The sequence below is a fragment of the Rhinocladiella mackenziei genome (genome assembly GCF_000835555.1).
Source record: "Rhinocladiella mackenziei CBS 650.93 unplaced genomic scaffold supercont1.7, whole genome shotgun sequence".
Taxonomy (NCBI): Eukaryota; Fungi; Ascomycota; class Eurotiomycetes; order Chaetothyriales; family Herpotrichiellaceae; genus Rhinocladiella; species Rhinocladiella mackenziei.
The window spans coordinates 917,701-935,110 of NW_013550598.1; the positions used below are offsets into that span (position 1 = coordinate 917,701).

The 17,410-nt window shown below is 50.2% G+C and overlaps 8 protein-coding genes across 8 annotated transcripts; 5 read left to right on the plus strand and 3 right to left on the minus strand.

Annotated features, from left to right (window-relative positions):
* Positions 1-187: 187 nt before the first annotated feature.
* On the plus strand, positions 188-814 carry Z518_09152 (uncharacterized protein; the record flags this gene model as incomplete). The annotated part of the gene is made up of 1 exon (XM_013413108.1): positions 188-814. The coding sequence occupies one exon, from the start codon at positions 188-190 to the stop codon at positions 812-814; it is 627 nt and encodes a 208-aa protein (XP_013268562.1).
* Positions 815-2,640: 1,826 nt separating this feature from the next.
* Positions 2,641-4,748, plus strand: Z518_09153 (uncharacterized protein; the record flags this gene model as incomplete). The annotated part of the gene is made up of 5 exons (XM_013413109.1): positions 2,641-2,677; positions 2,735-2,803; positions 2,858-3,095; positions 3,145-4,595; positions 4,651-4,748. 5 exons carry the CDS (start codon positions 2,641-2,643, stop codon positions 4,746-4,748), a joined length of 1,893 nt encoding a protein of 630 aa, XP_013268563.1.
* Positions 4,749-5,495: 747 nt separating this feature from the next.
* Positions 5,496-6,413, plus strand: Z518_09154 (transcription elongation factor S-II; the record flags this gene model as incomplete). The annotated part of the gene is made up of 1 exon (XM_013413110.1): positions 5,496-6,413. One exon carries the CDS (start codon positions 5,496-5,498, stop codon positions 6,411-6,413), a length of 918 nt encoding a protein of 305 aa, XP_013268564.1.
* Positions 6,414-7,183: 770 nt separating this feature from the next.
* Positions 7,184-7,622, minus strand: Z518_09155 (uncharacterized protein; the record flags this gene model as incomplete). The annotated part of the gene is made up of 2 exons (XM_013413111.1): positions 7,184-7,395; positions 7,448-7,622. The coding sequence occupies 2 exons, from the start codon at positions 7,620-7,622 to the stop codon at positions 7,184-7,186; spliced, it is 387 nt and encodes a 128-aa protein (XP_013268565.1).
* Positions 7,623-8,451: 829 nt separating this feature from the next.
* Positions 8,452-8,751, plus strand: Z518_09156 (uncharacterized protein; the record flags this gene model as incomplete). Its single annotated transcript, XM_013413112.1, has 1 exon — positions 8,452-8,751. One exon carries the CDS (start codon positions 8,452-8,454, stop codon positions 8,749-8,751), a length of 300 nt encoding a protein of 99 aa, XP_013268566.1.
* Positions 8,752-9,096: 345 nt separating this feature from the next.
* On the minus strand, positions 9,097-10,065 carry Z518_09157 (uncharacterized protein; the record flags this gene model as incomplete). Its single annotated transcript, XM_013413113.1, has 2 exons — positions 9,097-9,952; positions 10,001-10,065. The coding sequence occupies 2 exons, from the start codon at positions 10,063-10,065 to the stop codon at positions 9,097-9,099; spliced, it is 921 nt and encodes a 306-aa protein (XP_013268567.1).
* Positions 10,066-10,480: 415 nt separating this feature from the next.
* On the plus strand, positions 10,481-11,050 carry Z518_09158 (uncharacterized protein; the record flags this gene model as incomplete). The annotated part of the gene is made up of 1 exon (XM_013413114.1): positions 10,481-11,050. The coding sequence occupies one exon, from the start codon at positions 10,481-10,483 to the stop codon at positions 11,048-11,050; it is 570 nt and encodes a 189-aa protein (XP_013268568.1).
* A 1,146-nt stretch (positions 11,051-12,196) lies between these two features.
* Z518_09159 (uncharacterized protein) lies at positions 12,197-14,996 on the minus strand (the record flags this gene model as incomplete). Its single annotated transcript, XM_013413115.1, has 3 exons — positions 12,197-13,641; positions 13,696-13,977; positions 14,027-14,996. 3 exons carry the CDS (start codon positions 14,994-14,996, stop codon positions 12,197-12,199), a joined length of 2,697 nt encoding a protein of 898 aa, XP_013268569.1.
* Between the last annotated feature and the right edge of the window lie 2,414 nt (positions 14,997-17,410).

The window sequence follows — 17,410 nt, forward strand, 5'->3', positions numbered from 1 at the left end:
TACTGCTGCACCTGGGATATCGTGTTCGAGGACCTGTCCGCAACGTGAAAAATTCAGCCTGGATGCTTGACTTTTTCAACGGCAAATGTGGGACTGAAAAGTTCGACCTCATAGAAGTACCCGACATGGCGGCGCCGATGAGGCAGTAAGGGGGGCGTCAGGACTAGTCCACACTGCCACACCAGTCATGGTCTCTTATGATCCCAATGAAGCGGTTCCCATGGTGGTCAATGGAGCGATCAACGCGCTGAAGGCTGCCGCCCAAGAACCTTCTATCAAGCGGGTTGTGATGACATCGTCTTCAACCGCTGCAGCCAGTCCACAACCGAATGTCGAGTTCAGTATGGATGAATCAACCTGGAACGAAGAAGCCGTCGAGGCCGCTTGGAAGTGGATGCAGGAGAATAAGCCGGGATTTATCTTCAACACTGTCTTGCCAAACGCCAACATGGGTGCGGTCCTTTCACCAGAGCATCAAGGAACGCCAAGTACCGCTGGAAGGGTCAAGGCGCTCTGGGATGAGTTCAAGGGGCAAGAAAAACTGGCCTTCAACCCTCCTCAGTATTTTGTGAACGTTCAGGATACTGTACGGGTTCATGTTGGGGCACTCATTTACCCAGATGTGAATGGTGAACGGCTGTTTGATTTTGCCTATCCATGCACCTGGAATGATATTCTGGCAATATTCAGGAAGCTGTATCCGGATCACCACTTTATGGCAAACATTCCTAATCTCGGTAAAGATCCCAGCAAGGTTGCGAATGAGCTTGGAAGAGACGTAAGAGAGCTTGTGCACGTGCTCAATCTACGGTAGCAGAACCGATCATGTGATCTCATGTGCTCAGTCCACCAGTTCTGAAACCAACCCGATTTCTTCCTAGTGATTTCTTGTCATTCCTTGTCCTCATTATCACCGGATTGGATAGAGTAGATTCGGATGTGGTCCTCGGGGCCTTTGGTGAGAAGTCTATAAAAATACCCCTTGGGACCCGCTAATGACTCCGGGTGCATAGCCTTCGTCTTCTTCCGCCGCGTTCTTTCCTGTCGCACACTCCAGTCATTCATTTCTTCACCATCTCTCGCTGTGCTTTTTGTGCTGTAAGCAGCCAGCCTTCTTGTGGTCGCAACCATGAGATACCAAACACTTCGATTTACCATGTTTTACAAGGAGCCGAAAAATGAGACGAGGTATTTGCACCATGCGCAATCCTCTAGCGCTTCATCGTCTTCAGCCTCGAGTCTGCGATCTCCTACGTCGGGTGCCTCTCTGCTGTCAAGATACTCCATATCCTCTATGTCCGATGTGCAGACAAGAAGCGATGGAGGGATGAGAAGGACATCATAAAAACGACAAATGAGAACCTATACGATACCATTCAACGTTTAAAACTCATGAAAACGATCTTCAACATATGAAGTCGAAGTACAGGTCTGCCACCATGGAGATATATCGGATGTCTCAAAAGTCGGAAAGTCCGTATGCGTTTTGGATGTACCTACAATATCGCTGGTGCGTATACCTTGGGCAGCCCCAGTCAGGAGCGCACTCAAGGGAAAGACTGGGACTGAAGTGGGTGTATGGGTAAATGGCTGAAGCAGAGAGTTATCGTCTTCCCTTGGAATGGTGCTCCGGAGGTGAATGGCTTTCGGACACTGAATATCGGCAACTCTCCCGAAGGAGTCATGCTCCAAGAACCAACATTGTTGCAGTCATGACGATGATGATAGATGAGCACCGTGAAGTGATCAGGGAGTTATGTCTAGAGATGTCAGGGTCATAGCACAGGTGTTGGGGGGTAAATGAGGACTAGTAAATCAGCATGATCATTTATATCGCTAGTTATTGGACCAGTAATCTTACTTTTCCTGTCACGGTTTCATGTGGCGAAGAGACCACCATGGATTCCATCTTTTTCACATGTCAAAGCCTTGGACTCGGTACTGACTGAGCCTGACGGACAGCTATTGGGCAAAGGCAGGCAGAGAAGAAACGTATTCCCGGCCCCCCCCCCAAGGTAACGTTTGTTACAGGGGAAGGGGAGAGAATCGAGTGAGCATGTGAAGTGCGCGCCCCTCGGGGGGATTTTGCGTGGGGGGCCTTCGTGGGCGAACTGGGGCAGAGGACTTGGATCTGGCTCCTCGGTGGAGAGAAGAGCGAAGTCATTGGCTCTTCTGGAAGCTGGAATGGGAAATTTGCCCCGATGGGAAAGCAGAGGAATGAGAGAATACCGGTCCACTGGGTAGAGCGGTGAATATATAGGCCGAGACAACAAAATGAATATAATACTCTAGGTAGAACGTCTTCTCTCGAGTTGAAAGAAGCGGCTGGAAGAGCGACTGTGTGGGCACCAGTCAGGTGAAGGATAAAAAACAGTTCGTAACTTTTTACTACGGAGGAATCCCTGGCCACTGCACCAACTTCCATCGGTGCCGAGGTTCAGCTGAGTCGATGTGCCCGTGGGATTACCATTTACCTGTGCTCCGCTGGTCGACCTTTGCTTTATCGTCAAGGACATCAAACCTCGACCTCCTCGATATACTTGGTCCGGTCCTGCCGAAAAGCCCATTCTTCTTTCTCTCGCCTGCGACAAGTTTTCATTCCTTCTCTCATTCTCATCCTGATCCATCCTCTCTACCAAGATGACGTCCCCTCGTGTTATTGTCGTTGGCGGAGGCCGTAAGGATCTCTCCCTTTCCCACGTCGCAGAATCAGTTGACTGACAATCTATTCCAGTGTCGGGTCTCAGCGCGGCTCATACTGTCTACCTCAACGGTGGCAATGTTCTCGTTCTCGACAAGAACAGTCTGTTCATGCGTCCCAACCTTCCCCATACTCTCGATGCTAACCCGCCGACAGACTTCTTTGGTGGCAACTCCACCAAGGCCACCTCTGGTATCAATGGTGCTCTGACTCGAACCCAAGTCGACCTGGGCATTGGCGACAGCGTCAAACAGTTCTACGAGGATACCCTCAAGTCGGCCCGTGATAAGGCGCGACCGGATCTCATCCGGGTTCTGACATACCAATCCGCCGCCGCAGTCGAATGGCTCCAGGATGTGTTCAATCTTGATCTCACACTCGTTTCCCGACTGGGGTACGTTCGGATCGCACGTTTCCTTGAATCAAGCTAACGAGCCGAATAGTGGTCACTCTTTCCCTCGAACGCACCGCGGGCACGATGCTAAATTCCCGGGGATGGCCATTACATATGCTTTGATGCAAAGATTGGAAGAACTCTGCGAATCGGATCCCAAAAGAGTCCAAGTCATCAAGAAGGCCAGAGTCACATCCTTGAACAAAGAGGGCAATGTCATTACCGGGGTCACATATGAGTGCGGTGGCGAAACGCATTCCGCGGACGGCGTTGTGATATTGGCCACCGGCGGTTACGCTGCCGACTTTACAGAGACCTCTCTTCTCAAGAAACACAGACCGGATACCTTCCATCTATCGTCGACCAACGGTACCCACGCTACTGGTGATGGCCATAAGATGTTGATGGCCATCGGTGCCAATGACATCGATATGGACAAAGTTCAAGTCCACCCCACCGGTCTGGTCGATCCGAAAGATCCCAATTCCAAATGGAAATTCTTGGCCGCCGAAGCTCTTCGAGGTGAAGGGGGTATCCTGCTCAACCGCGATGGTCAACGGTTCTGTGATGATCTAGGCCATCGCGACTATGTTTCGGGCAAGATGTGGGAAGAGAAGGAGAAGGGCAAATGGCCCATCCGACTGGTTCTCAACTCCAAGGCATCTAATGTGTTGGACTTCCATACCCGACACTACTCTGGTCGAGGTTTGATGAAGAAGATGACTGGTCGAGGGTTGGCCAAAGAGATGGGCTGTGGTGAGGCTGCCCTCGACAAGCAATTCAAGGAATACAATGCCATCGCCAAGGGCGAGAAGAAGGATCCCTGGGGCAAGAAGTATTTCCACAACATGCCCATGGATATCAACGATACGTTCCACGTTGCATTGATGGAACCAGTCCTGCATTTCACCATGGGTGGGATGGAAATCAACGACAAGGCTCAAGTCTTGAACTCCGAACAGAAGCCATTCGAGGCTCTATTCGCTTGTGGTGAACTTGCTGGTGGTGTTCATGGTGCAAACCGACTTGGTGGTTCCTCACTCCTTGGTTGTGTGGTGTATGGTCGTGTCGCTGGCGCATCCGCATCGCAGTACTTGTTCCAGAAACTCACAGCCGGTGGTGCCGGTGGTGCTGCACAACGTCTCGGTCAAATCTCGCTCCATATCGATCCTAGCACGCCAGGCAAGATTTCAGTTGAATGGGGAAGTGGCGCTTCTGGCGAGAGCAAGACGGTCTCTCAACAGTCTCCAAAGAGTGCGGCTCCTGTGACGGACGGCCGGAAGGCCGAGGATTCTGGAAAGAAGAAGGATACCAGTGATTTGAGCTCCTTCAAGGTGCCCGAGAAGGAGTACAGCTTGGAGGAGGTTGCCCGACACAACAAGAAGGATGATCTGTGGATCGCCGTGAAGGGTGTTGTCATGGATGTTACCAACTGGCTCGATGAACACCCCGGTGGTCCTCAAGCCTTATTCAGCCATATGGGCAAGGATGCGACAGAAGGTGAGATTGAATCCTGACTTCGATATTGACTCCTTCAGCTCACACGGTCTTCTAGAATTCGAAATGCTTCACGATGATGAAGTCATTCCCAAATATGCCGCCGACATTGTGATCGGCCGTGTCAAGGGACAAGAAGTCCGGCTAGAGTATTAGGTCGCGTGCTCCGGAGAGTGGTCTGGCGATGGATGATTGGGGAAGAAGCCGGAAAGAATGGTGTGGATTACTGTATCATGAGCAGCTACCTCTGTTGGAGATAAAATAAAATTATATTGCATACCGATATCTTGAATGAGCAGCCTTGTGGCACCCTGCTCTTTGGTGCAGATGGGCCGCGTTGATAGTTGAAATGACACAAATGACAGTGAATTGCTCGCCCTCCACCGACGGCTCTAAGTGCGTACGATCCCTCCAGCGCATGCGACTCGTCTCCCTCCTGCCACTGTCTTCCACGTCCTGTGTCCTTGAACATCTGTACCATCACGAAGCCGCGACGCCATACCCGAACCCGGCGCCAACATATTCCACAGGTAAGGTGGACTCAATCTGCATTCTGCCCCTGCCTGCTCATTGTCCACGACGACCACGTGCATGCTCAACGGCGTGTCTCCAGCTCCCAAATCGGTGTACTCAACACAATGCGGAGTCTATCAATTCATGCCCAGTCTCAGCAGCAAGCGCAGGGAGGCAGGAAAGCAGCTTCTGTGAAGGGTGCTGTCGGTGGTGTGGCGGTGGTTATCGTTTGAGATTCCTGCTTGAAATTCGACCAGATCAGGCTGACTCGCTAATCATGCTCGAAGGATCCAGAATAATAGCTCTTGCCTCCAACCGTCCTGCATCTTCACATTTCTGCCCTTGCGGCTCTTCGCGCCAGTCACTGGACTCCCAGATTCCTTTACCAGCATGGATGCACGAGAAATCAAATCCAAAGGCAATGCCTTACTCAAGGCCATCGCGGCAAAAGAACCCGCCCAAAACGTAATGACCATCTTGCGCGACCTGAAAGCAAATGTCCGACCTAGCGAGGAATTACTCAGAGCAACGGGAATTGGCAAAACTGTGAACAAAGTCAAAGGCGTCCCAAATCTTGACTCCCAAGTCACACAACTCGCCTCCGAGATTATCAGTCGATGGAGACATTTGGTCAACGAACAGAAACTGGCTAGTGGCACTTCTACACCGAATGGAATGAGATCCAATGGGACCAGTTCGCCAGCACCAAAGGCCATGACGCCCGTCCCCAAAGCCGCAAGCCCGGGCATTGCGCCGGACAAGCGGAATTGGAAAGTCGACAAAGTGCCTCGCGACGAACTCACCAACGACACCGCACGCAACAACTGTATGGGACTAATCTACGACGGCCTGTGCCTCGGCTCCGAACTGCCCATGAAACAAATTCTGGATCTGTCCAAACAAATTGAATCCGCCGCCCTCAACCTGCCCGAGGCCAGAGGGTCTTCCAACTCTCCTGTCTACAAAGACAAGATCCGCTCCCTGTACCAGAACCTCAAGAACAAGTCAAACCCAGGTCTCCGCAAACGAATACTCAGCGGCGAGGTGACGCCCGTGCACTTCGTGACCATGACCCACGAGGAGATGAAATCCAAACAGCAGCGCGAAGAGGACTTGAAGATCGCCAAGGAGAACATGAACAACGCCATGGTTGCGCAGGAAGAGAAATCGGTCAGCACCAGTCTGGAATGCGGCAAGTGTCATCAGAAGAAAGTCAGCTATTCACAGGCCCAGACGAGAAGTGCGGATGAACCGATGACGACGTTCTGTGAGTGTTTGAATTGCGGGAATCGGTGGAAGTTTTCCTGAGCAGAAGAAATAAAGACGACAAACCCAGAACCGACGGACAGACCGAGTGAGAGTAAGAATGAAAAGGTTTGATGGCATGGCATTACTAGCACTGGGTGACCCAATATTTGGGAAGATCCAGTAAACGTGAACATTCGAGTTTGGGATAGCAATGAGCAATGCTCGAAACCGTAATCATTCGACGTTGAGCCAACATGGAATGGGTGTCAAGCCCAGCATTTTGAAATCAGGTCTTCGGCTTAGTCAACACCACCATTTTCGTCCGTCTGTCATCGATGACGGTTACAGAACCCAGGAAAGGGGGAAAAGGGAATGGAAGGATGAGAAAAATATCCTATCCACGAGTTATTTGTCCATCAGCATCATCGTGGATGGGGGATATCCCAACCTGAGCCCACTACCCTTTTCTTCTCTTTCATGATGTATCAAGATTCAACACACAACGCAAATGAGATTATGAGTTCCAGTCTGTACTTGTCCGGCGTGTACTCGTCTGACATCCATTTCATATCTCTTTCCCCCTTTCCCATCTACTAGTCGTAGTCTGTATCGAATATCGGGGCCGGAAACATCCAAAGGCCATTCAAAGTAAATGCAACCCAATGGTAAGGGGCCTCCCAATTTCGCTCTGTCTGGGTTATCCCGCAGACTTATATGTCGCTCAAATACTCCGTAAGATTTGTTTGAGGAATTTTGCCTAGTCCAGGCTCAAATATCAATTTGCAGCCTTCAGCGGATAACAAGTCCTGACTCCACTGGAGACCAGCCCATCAGAGCATGAGTCGAATCAAGTTCGTTCCCCATGCGGCTAAAGCTTTGGCAGTGACAAATATGTATTGCTGTAAAGCGTCCTTCTTACCGAAAGGCCAAAATTCGGCGTCGGCCAGCATAACTTTCAGCAATACGCGCACAGAATTGAGAGTCCTGTCCTGAGGAGCAAGACTCTCAAGGGCCAGTTTCAATAATTTGATCGGCTCTGTTTCTAGACGTTGATTGATGAGTATGTCAGCATGTTGAAGTACTAGTACCGGTACCGTATGGTTTGGAGGCAGCTGCGATTGGAAATCTCGTCTGCCTCACGATGTCGTCCGCGGTGACTAGAGCGAGCGGCATTCTCCAGGGCAATACGCTGATTCTTCTGCTGTAGGTTGGGAATGAGCGAAGGATACCAATCCAGGTGCCCACAGGTTGCCTTGGTAGCTCTGCCATGTTGATGAATCAAACAAATATTTGAATGAAGACACATTGACGGCGGAAATCGCCAAATGATAGAACTTCAGCGCAACAAGGCTGAAGAAGGGAAGGCAGGCTATATAGGGAACAGATCAGCTGAGCATATCACATTGGAATGCGGTCCATTTGCTAATGGATAGATTTAGTAATGGCTTTTCACCATCAATTGTAGACGCGGAGCATGCGGGTGATATTGTGGTGGCGCTCACTGCCCTGTATGGCTCAGCCTAGCCGTCAATCGCGTCCATACCTACGAGGTGTGATCCCTTATCTCACAAACGACTGCCTTGCCAGCCTAACATCACCTTGCCATTGTCCCAGAAAAGTGTCTAAAATCAAGCATTTTAGGGCGGGTTAATGAGAAGCGATGAGGGAGAGCCAAATTATCAGGTCTGCTTGGCTGTTGGTCCCCTGATATGCCAGGACATTATTTCGCAGCCTCGGACGAAGTTCAGGAACGCGAAGCAAGACTCGAAGTGCCTCTGAGGGCCGTCGTTGAAGCTATGGCAGCCAGTCAGGGAAGTCCCATCTCAATTGGCGGCATTGGCAACTGAGTGATAAGGTCCCAAAGGCAACATATGACCCTCGAAGGAATGGGAGGAGCGGAGGAAGCAAATATTAGATTTAGAGAAAGAACTCCGTATCATTCGACAAAGTTACTTTGTACACGTGGAAGTCCGCTCCGTCAACACGTAAAGCCAGTGACTCGACCATATTATTCTTGTGTCTGCTTCTCTCATCATCCTTCCCACATACATCCCCCATTCCCTACCCTCAAATCCATCCTCCATCACAACCCCAAACAATGCTCCGCCGCAAACCCACCGCGCTAACAATAACGAGCGAGGACATCGCGGCGTTCGAAGAATCCAACCTCCGCAAACTCGCCTACGCCAAGTACCTCAAGACTGGCGAGGACCCAGAGGGATACTTCCGCAACGGAGGCAGCCTCGAACAACCTGATACACAGATGGGAGGCGACCGAGATGCGACGGGGGGTGGTGCTATTGATCCGAATGACGAGTTGAAACCGCTGCCGGGGGACAAGGCTAGGATTGTGAGGAGTCGCGAGGAGAGAATCGTGGGGCCTGCAAGCTCGAGGTGATGTCCACTTGATATCTACTCTTGGACGGAGGGATAAACGTACCTACCTTGCATATTGACCCGATGGTCGAAGAACAACAATGGAGATGATTCCTCACCGTGTCGCGTCGAATGACCGAGGCGTTTTCTGCGGACTGGCAACACGATTGAGAGATGCCGCTGCTCATACAGGAGCGAGGAGAATGATATGGGAAGAGCTTTGCGAGGATCTGGAGACCAAAATAAGCAGAAGACTTGATTCCAAAGGATCAGATTGGAAAACCCATGGAACTTCTTCTAAGTGCTTCCCTTGAGCTGGACATATTACAGACCTATCCACTTTTGATACAGATAAAGCAGACGAATCTCATTCCTGCTTGTCATCCTCCACCCGTGGCTGCTGTGAAGCATTGCTGTCTTGGCCTTCTCCGTTGGTCGGCTGTTGTCCCTGGCCTTCTTCAGTGATGGTCTCCATTCTTTCAGCATTTTGTCTTTCTTCCTCCTCCCGCCGTCTGCGCTCTCTCTCCAGTCGGTTCTGTTCCTCTTCCATACTCATTCGCAAAGCCATGACAAGTTCTGGGTCCGACGTTGGATCAATTCCAAATTCAAACCCCGTTCCTGAGCCACCAGCACCACTTTCAACCCCCTCCATACCGCTTCCTCCTTGTCCCACATCTCCACCCATGTTGACAATCGGGGTGGTAATGAGACTGTCACTGAGCAAGCCCGGTCCGGGAGGGATGACTGCAAGATAGTTTCCTTCTCCAGATGATCCACCCACCGCTTCGACAAATTTCTCCAATATCGACTTGGTGGTCGATTCGATGGCATCACCAAAGGCAACAAAGTCGACCGACACATTGTTTTTCTTGCACTTTTTGGCCAATTTGACCAATTCTTTCTCGGTATCGTTCTTATCCCCAAACTTCTGATCCAATTCACTGCATATCAAGACCACGATTCGTTGTCGTTGACTCTTGTTCGCTCTGTGTTTGAGGGCAAGCATGGCCACACTGATGGCCGTTCCTAATCTCACTTGGCCTTTGATTTTGGTTTCATGTAGACCTGCTAGGATGGCGCCGAAATTTGTGGTGGGGGTATTGAGGACGGTAGGACCTGTTCCTGCCATGGACATTAAGCCGACCGCAGATTCGGGATTTGAGGATGTCTTTGCGTTGAAGATGAGTGATACAGCTTCAGATTGTGCTGAGAATCGGTTCGGTCTGGGTATGAATGAGTAAATTGAAGTAGGACTATCAGGAGTTCCTTACAAATAGTCGCCATTCCTGCTCGTTTCGCTGTTGTCCACCAAGATCATCGTAGCCTCGAGCACCATGATGGCGGGAGGGTTCCGGTTAGAAAGAAATTAAAAAAGGGGAAAGGGGAGATTTGCGACCTCCGAGCCAGGTAGGGAGTTTCAAATATGGAAAATAACGGTGGACTTGTCGATGTCGAGTGATCGGTTAAGAAGCTCATTGCAGTTTCCAGGCACTCGAACCAAACGCGTTCAACGGCGATGGAGCCTTGGCGGCCTCTTCCGCCTCGAAAAATGCTGTGCAAGTGTGTAATTTCTTCAGCGCCTGCGAACCCTCACGTCTTTATCAAACCTCCGCCTTGATTGCAGTTAGCATCTGCATTGGAGGTGTCCAGTACTGACCAGGCCGACATGAAAGAGCTCTAACCTCCTTCTCAACAGCCGCTCTGCGGCTCCCATTCTCCCTCAAAATGTGAGTTCTCTAGCGTTAGACCAAATGTTGCAGCCCGGTCTGACCGTTCCTCTGTCCAGGCCTGTCTTCGCCCTTCTCATCATCTCCAAAGCCGGTTCCCTCATATACCACCGTACCTTTCCCACCACTACGCCGGGCACCACCGCAGCGAACCCAGCACAACCCCAAGGCCAAACTGTTGGTACACTGGGTCTACCCGGCACGAGCACGTTGACCACGAATGACTACCTTGTCCTGGCGGGAACATTTCATGGCGTCCACGCCATTACCCGATCTCTGACTCCGAAAATCCCCACCACATCTTCGGCGAGCTCATCAGGGCGAAATTGGACGTACCCCGACCCATCAGTGGCGCCCACTGGTATTGAATCGCTCGAGTCGTCGTTCTTTCGGTTGACAGTATTCCAAACTCTAAGCGGGACCAAGTTTCTACTGTTCACCGACCCAAGTATGCCGAACACGGATGTTCTTATGAAAGGAGTCTACGAACGGTACGCCGATTTTGTGTGCAAGAATCCGTTCTGGCAAATGGAAATGCCCATTCGCATTGATGCTTGGGAACGAAGTTTGACTCAGTGGTTGATGCGGCGGTGACCGTCCTTGGAAGATTCATTCCGAGGCAGAGTGAAAGACCAATGACGAAGCAGTCTCGAAGTCGACACCACTTTCACCAAAACTAACGATCTTTTGACCTGGTTTCGTGCAAAAGAAATGTTAATATCCGGTCAACATAATCATTCATCGTCCTTTCTAATTGATCAGCCGGATTCATGTGGACCATGACATGGAGGGGTTCAGAGAGAGAGGATAAAATTACGAGGAATGGAAGTAGAATCATACATTTGATCCTGATTGAATTCATGGAAACGAAAGAAAGAAAATGGGCTTCGTTCTCATTCCTTGCATCCTACCTGCCTGATCATTTTTCTTGACATAAGATCTATCTGAGTACACTCTCATATTGTTTTCATGTAAACTCATGTATAAATCGGTGCTGGGTCTTACGTCAAACAACGCTTCGCTCCTCGCCTTTATGTAAACATGCACGGGTATAAAGCAAACTTGGGGAATTTTACGTCAAACAAATCGGTTCCCATGACCAAAAATGGGGCCGTTTTAGGTACATGCTCAGTCTTGCTTACTTTGCTTTACATAATCGTGGCCTGGCCAAATGAAACAGGGACTACCACGTCTTTGGTTAAATTCAGCCTCGTCAACCAGCAGGAGCAAGGTGGGCAGATCTGTAGTCAACATCATTGCTTCAATGTTTGTAACCTTTTTCAATATTCGGTAATTGGTCATCAAATCATAGAATTCATCCTTGATCAATTCGTTCCATGACAATGGCGTTCCAATGGAGCATTGGAGGCCCATTTGATTCGCATCGAATGTCCCGTTTCCGTCACTTTATCATCCGTCATTATCTTGATTTCATTGCATATCATGACATTCTCATATTATATGCATTGCACACTTCAATTCTCCATTCCATTCAACTTGTTGAATTGGTCGATCCCCATAATACCATGATTTCGTTCATCCGATTCATTCGAGCAACAGCGTTGTGTAACCATACACAACTAAATGCGTTCCTTTTGTCAGATTCCCAAGACCGCACTTTGTGCCTTTCTGTTTTGAGTCTCCCTCGGCCCAAGCCTATAGGCTTGAGTCCCCATCACGCCTGTAGGTTTCCTGAGGCCGACTTTTAAATGTCACGACCAATTGCGATTGCCGTTATTATTATTGACCGTAGTCCCATCTTCTCTTCGAGCCACCTGGGTCAATCACATTCGCCACACTCTGTTGCCATTGACGTGGGGTTACGAACATGGTCGAGCCAGTTCCCGGGCCTTGGGTCGCGTGACCGGTTGGCGCTGAATTCGCCGCAACGGGGGGAGACGCATCGTGGAATGGCTGCGATTGCTGCACGAAATAGTGTTGTTGTTGAGAATAACCTTGAGATGTGGTGGTATAAGTAGGCGAAGATGTGTTGGTGAAGTTCGGATGTACGTTTCCTGGAGGTGAAGAACCGGTGCTAGCATACAATGACGGTGGAGGAGCAAGTTCAGAAGGAGGAATGGCAAAAGCGGTGTCGAATTGGTTGATGATTGGGGTGGGGTTCCATTGAAGTTCTGGCGCGGATGTTGGTTGGTGATAATATCCATCGGCAGATGTTGGCATGCTGGCGTATGGAGCCTGATCAGGCTCGAAGTTCTGTGCAAATGGGGGAGTTTGAGACTTCGAGTCACTGGAATATGCGGACACAGGTGGCGTGGCAAGGTAGGGTGTCGGACCTCGGATCTGGGTCATGTGCTGGGGTATGTAAAGACCTGGTTGAGGCTGTGATTGTGGTTGTTGAGGGTCGACAAGCTTTTGTGGTTGCTTTTCGTACGACGTTTGAGATACAGGTGATGGCCGGGAGTGATCTGAAGGAGATCCCAGCGGAAATGATTCCTTGAGTTCAAAAGGCTTGTTGAGGTCTGCTGAAAAGGCCGCCCGAAGAGAATTGATTTGCTCTTCGGTTTCCGGCATGGGCCAGGCTGAAACACAGCGTTCCAGAATTCTCATGTGGCGGACAAAATAATCCCTCGCTTCGGCATTCAAGTCCTGGTCGGGAGAGGAGAGCGCGATCAGATGTAACATGATGCAGGTCAAGATGGCATAAATGGTGAAATTGATACCCCGTTGCATGCATAACAATCCCGTCAAGTCAAAATTGGTTAGAATTGCTTCTTGGAGGCGACAGAGAACTTTGGCCGAATTGTAACACACAGTCATATGATGTTTCCATCGACTGTCGGCCGCAAAAGACTGTGAAGCTGACAATTGTGGGCGATGCAACATGACAATTCCGAGATGGTAATGGGAGTGCATATTCCCCACGAAATGAGAATTCAGGGATGGTATCCCACCGGCGGACGGTAAGACGACTTGTAGATCCGTTGGCAGGTCCTCGGGCCATTTTTTAAATGTGGTATTGTACGCCACCAAATCCTGATCTAACCCCCAGTCTTTCTTTTTCTTCAACCTGTGCGAAACATCGGTGATGAGACGAATGTTGCGAACATTGCGGAGAAAATATGCGAACTGTCGGGAGATGGAATTTTCGAATTCGTCAATGTCAGAACATGGGGGATTGATGCTAATGTCAACGGAATTCGGATCTACGCCCAAGTCGGTGCGGCCTAAAGAAAAAATCAGCATACCAAGCAGGCGGAGGCAATATATATCTAACTCACCTTGTGGCGCTCCAACCATGGTCTCGCATACAAGAAGGGTCTGCCATACTCGAGTTTTGGATAGACACTCGATAGGATCGGAACCACAGGGTTCTCCCGCAGAATGAATTTCATGGTGCTCATGTAATTCCAAGTCCTTGGCCATCGAGACTGCAGTTTTGCAGGTCATCCATGATCGATAGTAATATCCCCTTTTGGGAGCACTTTCTCGAGCCTTTAACAGGAGAAGCAATGCTTGCAACGTGCTCAGTCGTGGGCTATCCAAAAAATATGCTTCATGCTCTGCCGCTTATTAGTAGTCTGTCGTCACCGGAGACGTCTTTCATCTTACTGTTGGCCAGAGCTAACCATTGTGCGCCTTGAGCAGGATCGTCCGACAACCGACCCGCATTAGCGAAAACAGCTTCTAGGACAAGAGGAGAAATGGATTTGCTGTCGTCGCGCCACTGACTGTAGAATTGGTCCCTGTTCAGCACGGGTACATAGGGATGGACATCTCTGAAGAAAATTTGGAACGCTTCCATGGCTTCCTCCTCGGATGGCATCAAAGCAGGGGGTATTCGGATTTGAGAACCAGCTTCAGTACTGAAGGCGGCAGCCACTTTGAGTTCCGGTTCTGGGTCCTGTACAGGCACCCCAGAGTCCGCGCTGTTGCCCTTTTCGGACCTCAGGTAATCGGCAACGCCATTTTCCCCAATCTTCAACGATCCCAGATGCTCCATGAGATCTTCTGCCGTGAGTGGGTCGGTTGGTGAGGAACCAGCGCGGACTTGTTCATAGGTTTGGGGTACAGACTGATATGGATCACTCAGTGTTCGGGAAACCTGATGAGGACTCGGATAATATGCCCCATACGGTTTATCCATGACGGTCGGGTCGATAGCCGGGTCAAAGGGCGGCTTTTGGTAGTTCGCGACATAGGCTTCATAAGGAAAAGCATAGTCTGGACCGAGTTGATATCCCGGAGCCGTCGGCGCATAGTTTTGCGCTGGCTGGACGTTGACGACAGGTGTTGGCGCATAGTCTTGCGACACAACCGTCTCTTCCGCAGCGCTTCCAGATCCACCATCTCCCGCATCTCCTTCTAATCCTCCTGCTGGCGGAACGCAATGCAGTTTGAGTCGAACACAGGCTGCGCAAGGCCACGTGTTGGTGGTGGCACTATCACATTTGATCTTTCGGCGGCGACAACCCTCACATGCTCTCATCACCTTGAGGCGCTTATGTCGGTTATGTTCATCGACAAAGACGTAGTTCTTGGGGCCTGGGGGAGGCACGGATGACAATGAATAACTTGGCATGGTGGCATCTCATCTGAGTCGGAATGACACCACATCGGGTAATTGCAGGACGGCGACGCCTCAATCTAGCAGCCGCGTCCGAGGTCGGAAGAGCCAAATATCAATCCAATTCTTGATCGGCGTTGCGAAGATGACAACGACGGACGAATGCCGATGCGAATGGATTGTCGACACCCCTCAAGTACAAGAATGATGTGATAGCCAAAGTCCACCCTCTCTCTCTCTCGCGGAGTACGTGGCTGATCAAGAAATGTTTTTTTTGGGTGGTGGCGCAATCTCAAAACCTCCAACCTCGGCACGTGAAAGCAAGCAGATGACTCTCCCAAACAACAAGGGAAATGAGATATCCCAAGGGCGGTTGGTCCGACACTGGTCATGAACACATAAAGGTTCAAGAGATTCAAAGGCAGACGAAGCGGCGATGCCCAGTGATGACCGTTCCAGTAGAAAGTGGTCGGGAAGGCTAGACACCAAGACCGTTCCGCTTATGCGAGCGAAGCACCACGGAACAACTCAGATTCTGCAGCACAGACGCCCTCCTGTTATGGGTTCGGTGCGCGTCAATTTACAAGCGCGAGAAACGTTGAAAGGGTGTCTCCAAGAAGGACCGCGACGCCCACATGAGGCGTTCAACGGCAGATTGAGATGTTGTCCCTTCAGAATAGGAGTCGTATCGGAGTGGATCGCGGCGTTGTATGGAAAAGTCTCAGGTTGGATGTTTCACGGAAAAAGTGGTGCTTTTGATTTTCGTCCTGGCTTTTCGGTGGACAATGGTGTACAAGGGTTGCTCAGTAATGGCTAGATCAAGGAACTGCCCCTTGTAAAATGCAACGGTAAGAGATTCCGGTTAGTTCGATCTGGTTTCCACCAGGTGAAATTTGACGCCAAGTTGTTTGTAGTAAAACAAGCTGAGAGAAAAGCAAAAGCGGGTTGCGCCTGCATGTACCGTTGGCAGCGAGTCCCTAGATTGCTTTCCAAGCAACTTCCTTCTTTCCTCTTTCCAAGGAGAGTTTATGGAACAATTCTACCGGTTCTACGGAAAAGGGGGAGAAGTATGTTCGGTAGACAGGCGTGGCTGTGACTCTGCCTTCTGCTTCACCATGGTTGGGTATATTCTAATCGAATCGGGGGGAAGGTCGTACGCCTTAGCGGCCACCTCCAGGTCACGACGTGATAGAAGCACAGACTATTGCGATGCAGAGATTCGTGGCTCCCAAAAGTCTGAACGAGCTTTTTGGCGGGGCGCAAGGGGCTTCTACCTAGAGATACGCGCGAATTAGGTGCCACTGAAGGCTCCACCCAGGCTGTTCCTTGGGTGTCAGTGGCCTCGAATCAGTGCCCACAATAATGGAGACCGCCACCATTCAAATGTTGCTTTTTTGGTTCCCTCGTTCCTCACCCTGGGCTGTTTCTCGGTACTTGGGCTCGTTGTGGGCTTCTATTGCATGTCTTAACTGATCTTTGGGTGCTATAAGCTTCAATATGCCTCGTCATTGGGCTGCCTGAACAGGACCCTGCGGGGGTGTCAGGGGGATGATCCCTTCTACCAGACCACACTGTGAAGTATGATGTAGACCAGCATTTTCAGGTGTTGTGCGACGTATCACTTTGCCGCCTGATGGATTTCATCTTCGGCAACTCCGCTGCCAATACTGATGATCTCTTTCAGAAGCTGCTGACAAAGTCAGATACCGCCACAGAACGTTCGGGGACATAAACCAACCTCAGTGTCTCGCCGACATTCAGGCCGATCCAAAGTTGTATCGACCGAGTTTGTTCAGCCAGACAGGGAACTTCTGGCGATCAAATGGAGGCACCTCCCGAAGGGATATGTTTTTTTTTTTTTTTTAATGGGCTGTTGAGGGCCCTACTACATATGTAGGAGAGTTGCCAGAATATGGCGCGGAGTCAGGACCGAACGAGGCAAATTTCAGACATTTTGTATTTTGCCTCCCCGCAAAAGGACTCTCTCGGGATCCACTAGCGACCACGCCGATCTCAAACCTTGAATCTCAAACCTTCGGTCGGGTGCAATTTGAGCGAAACCTTTGAGATCGTCATCGAATTTTGGTATGACGACAAGTATGTAGTCGGCGCGCATGAATGAGGTTCGATGAATAGCTGTCGACCGTATTGGATGTCAGGACTGGGAAAATTCCCGACGGATGAGCAGTGAGACGCGGCATATGATCACCTAGGCACAGGTATGAACTCAAGAAGCCGTTTCCAGTATGGATGCCAGACATATGTCAAAAGAACTTACACAGCGGCATTTGTCGACTACACCGCGTAATGCCATGCGAATGTGGTCAAATTTTCCTTGCCACCTACCGCTAGTACGCAAAATGACTTTTTCATTATAGTCGGGCCTGGAGGCAAAAGGAGAATCCGCAAACAGACCAAAACTGCCAAGG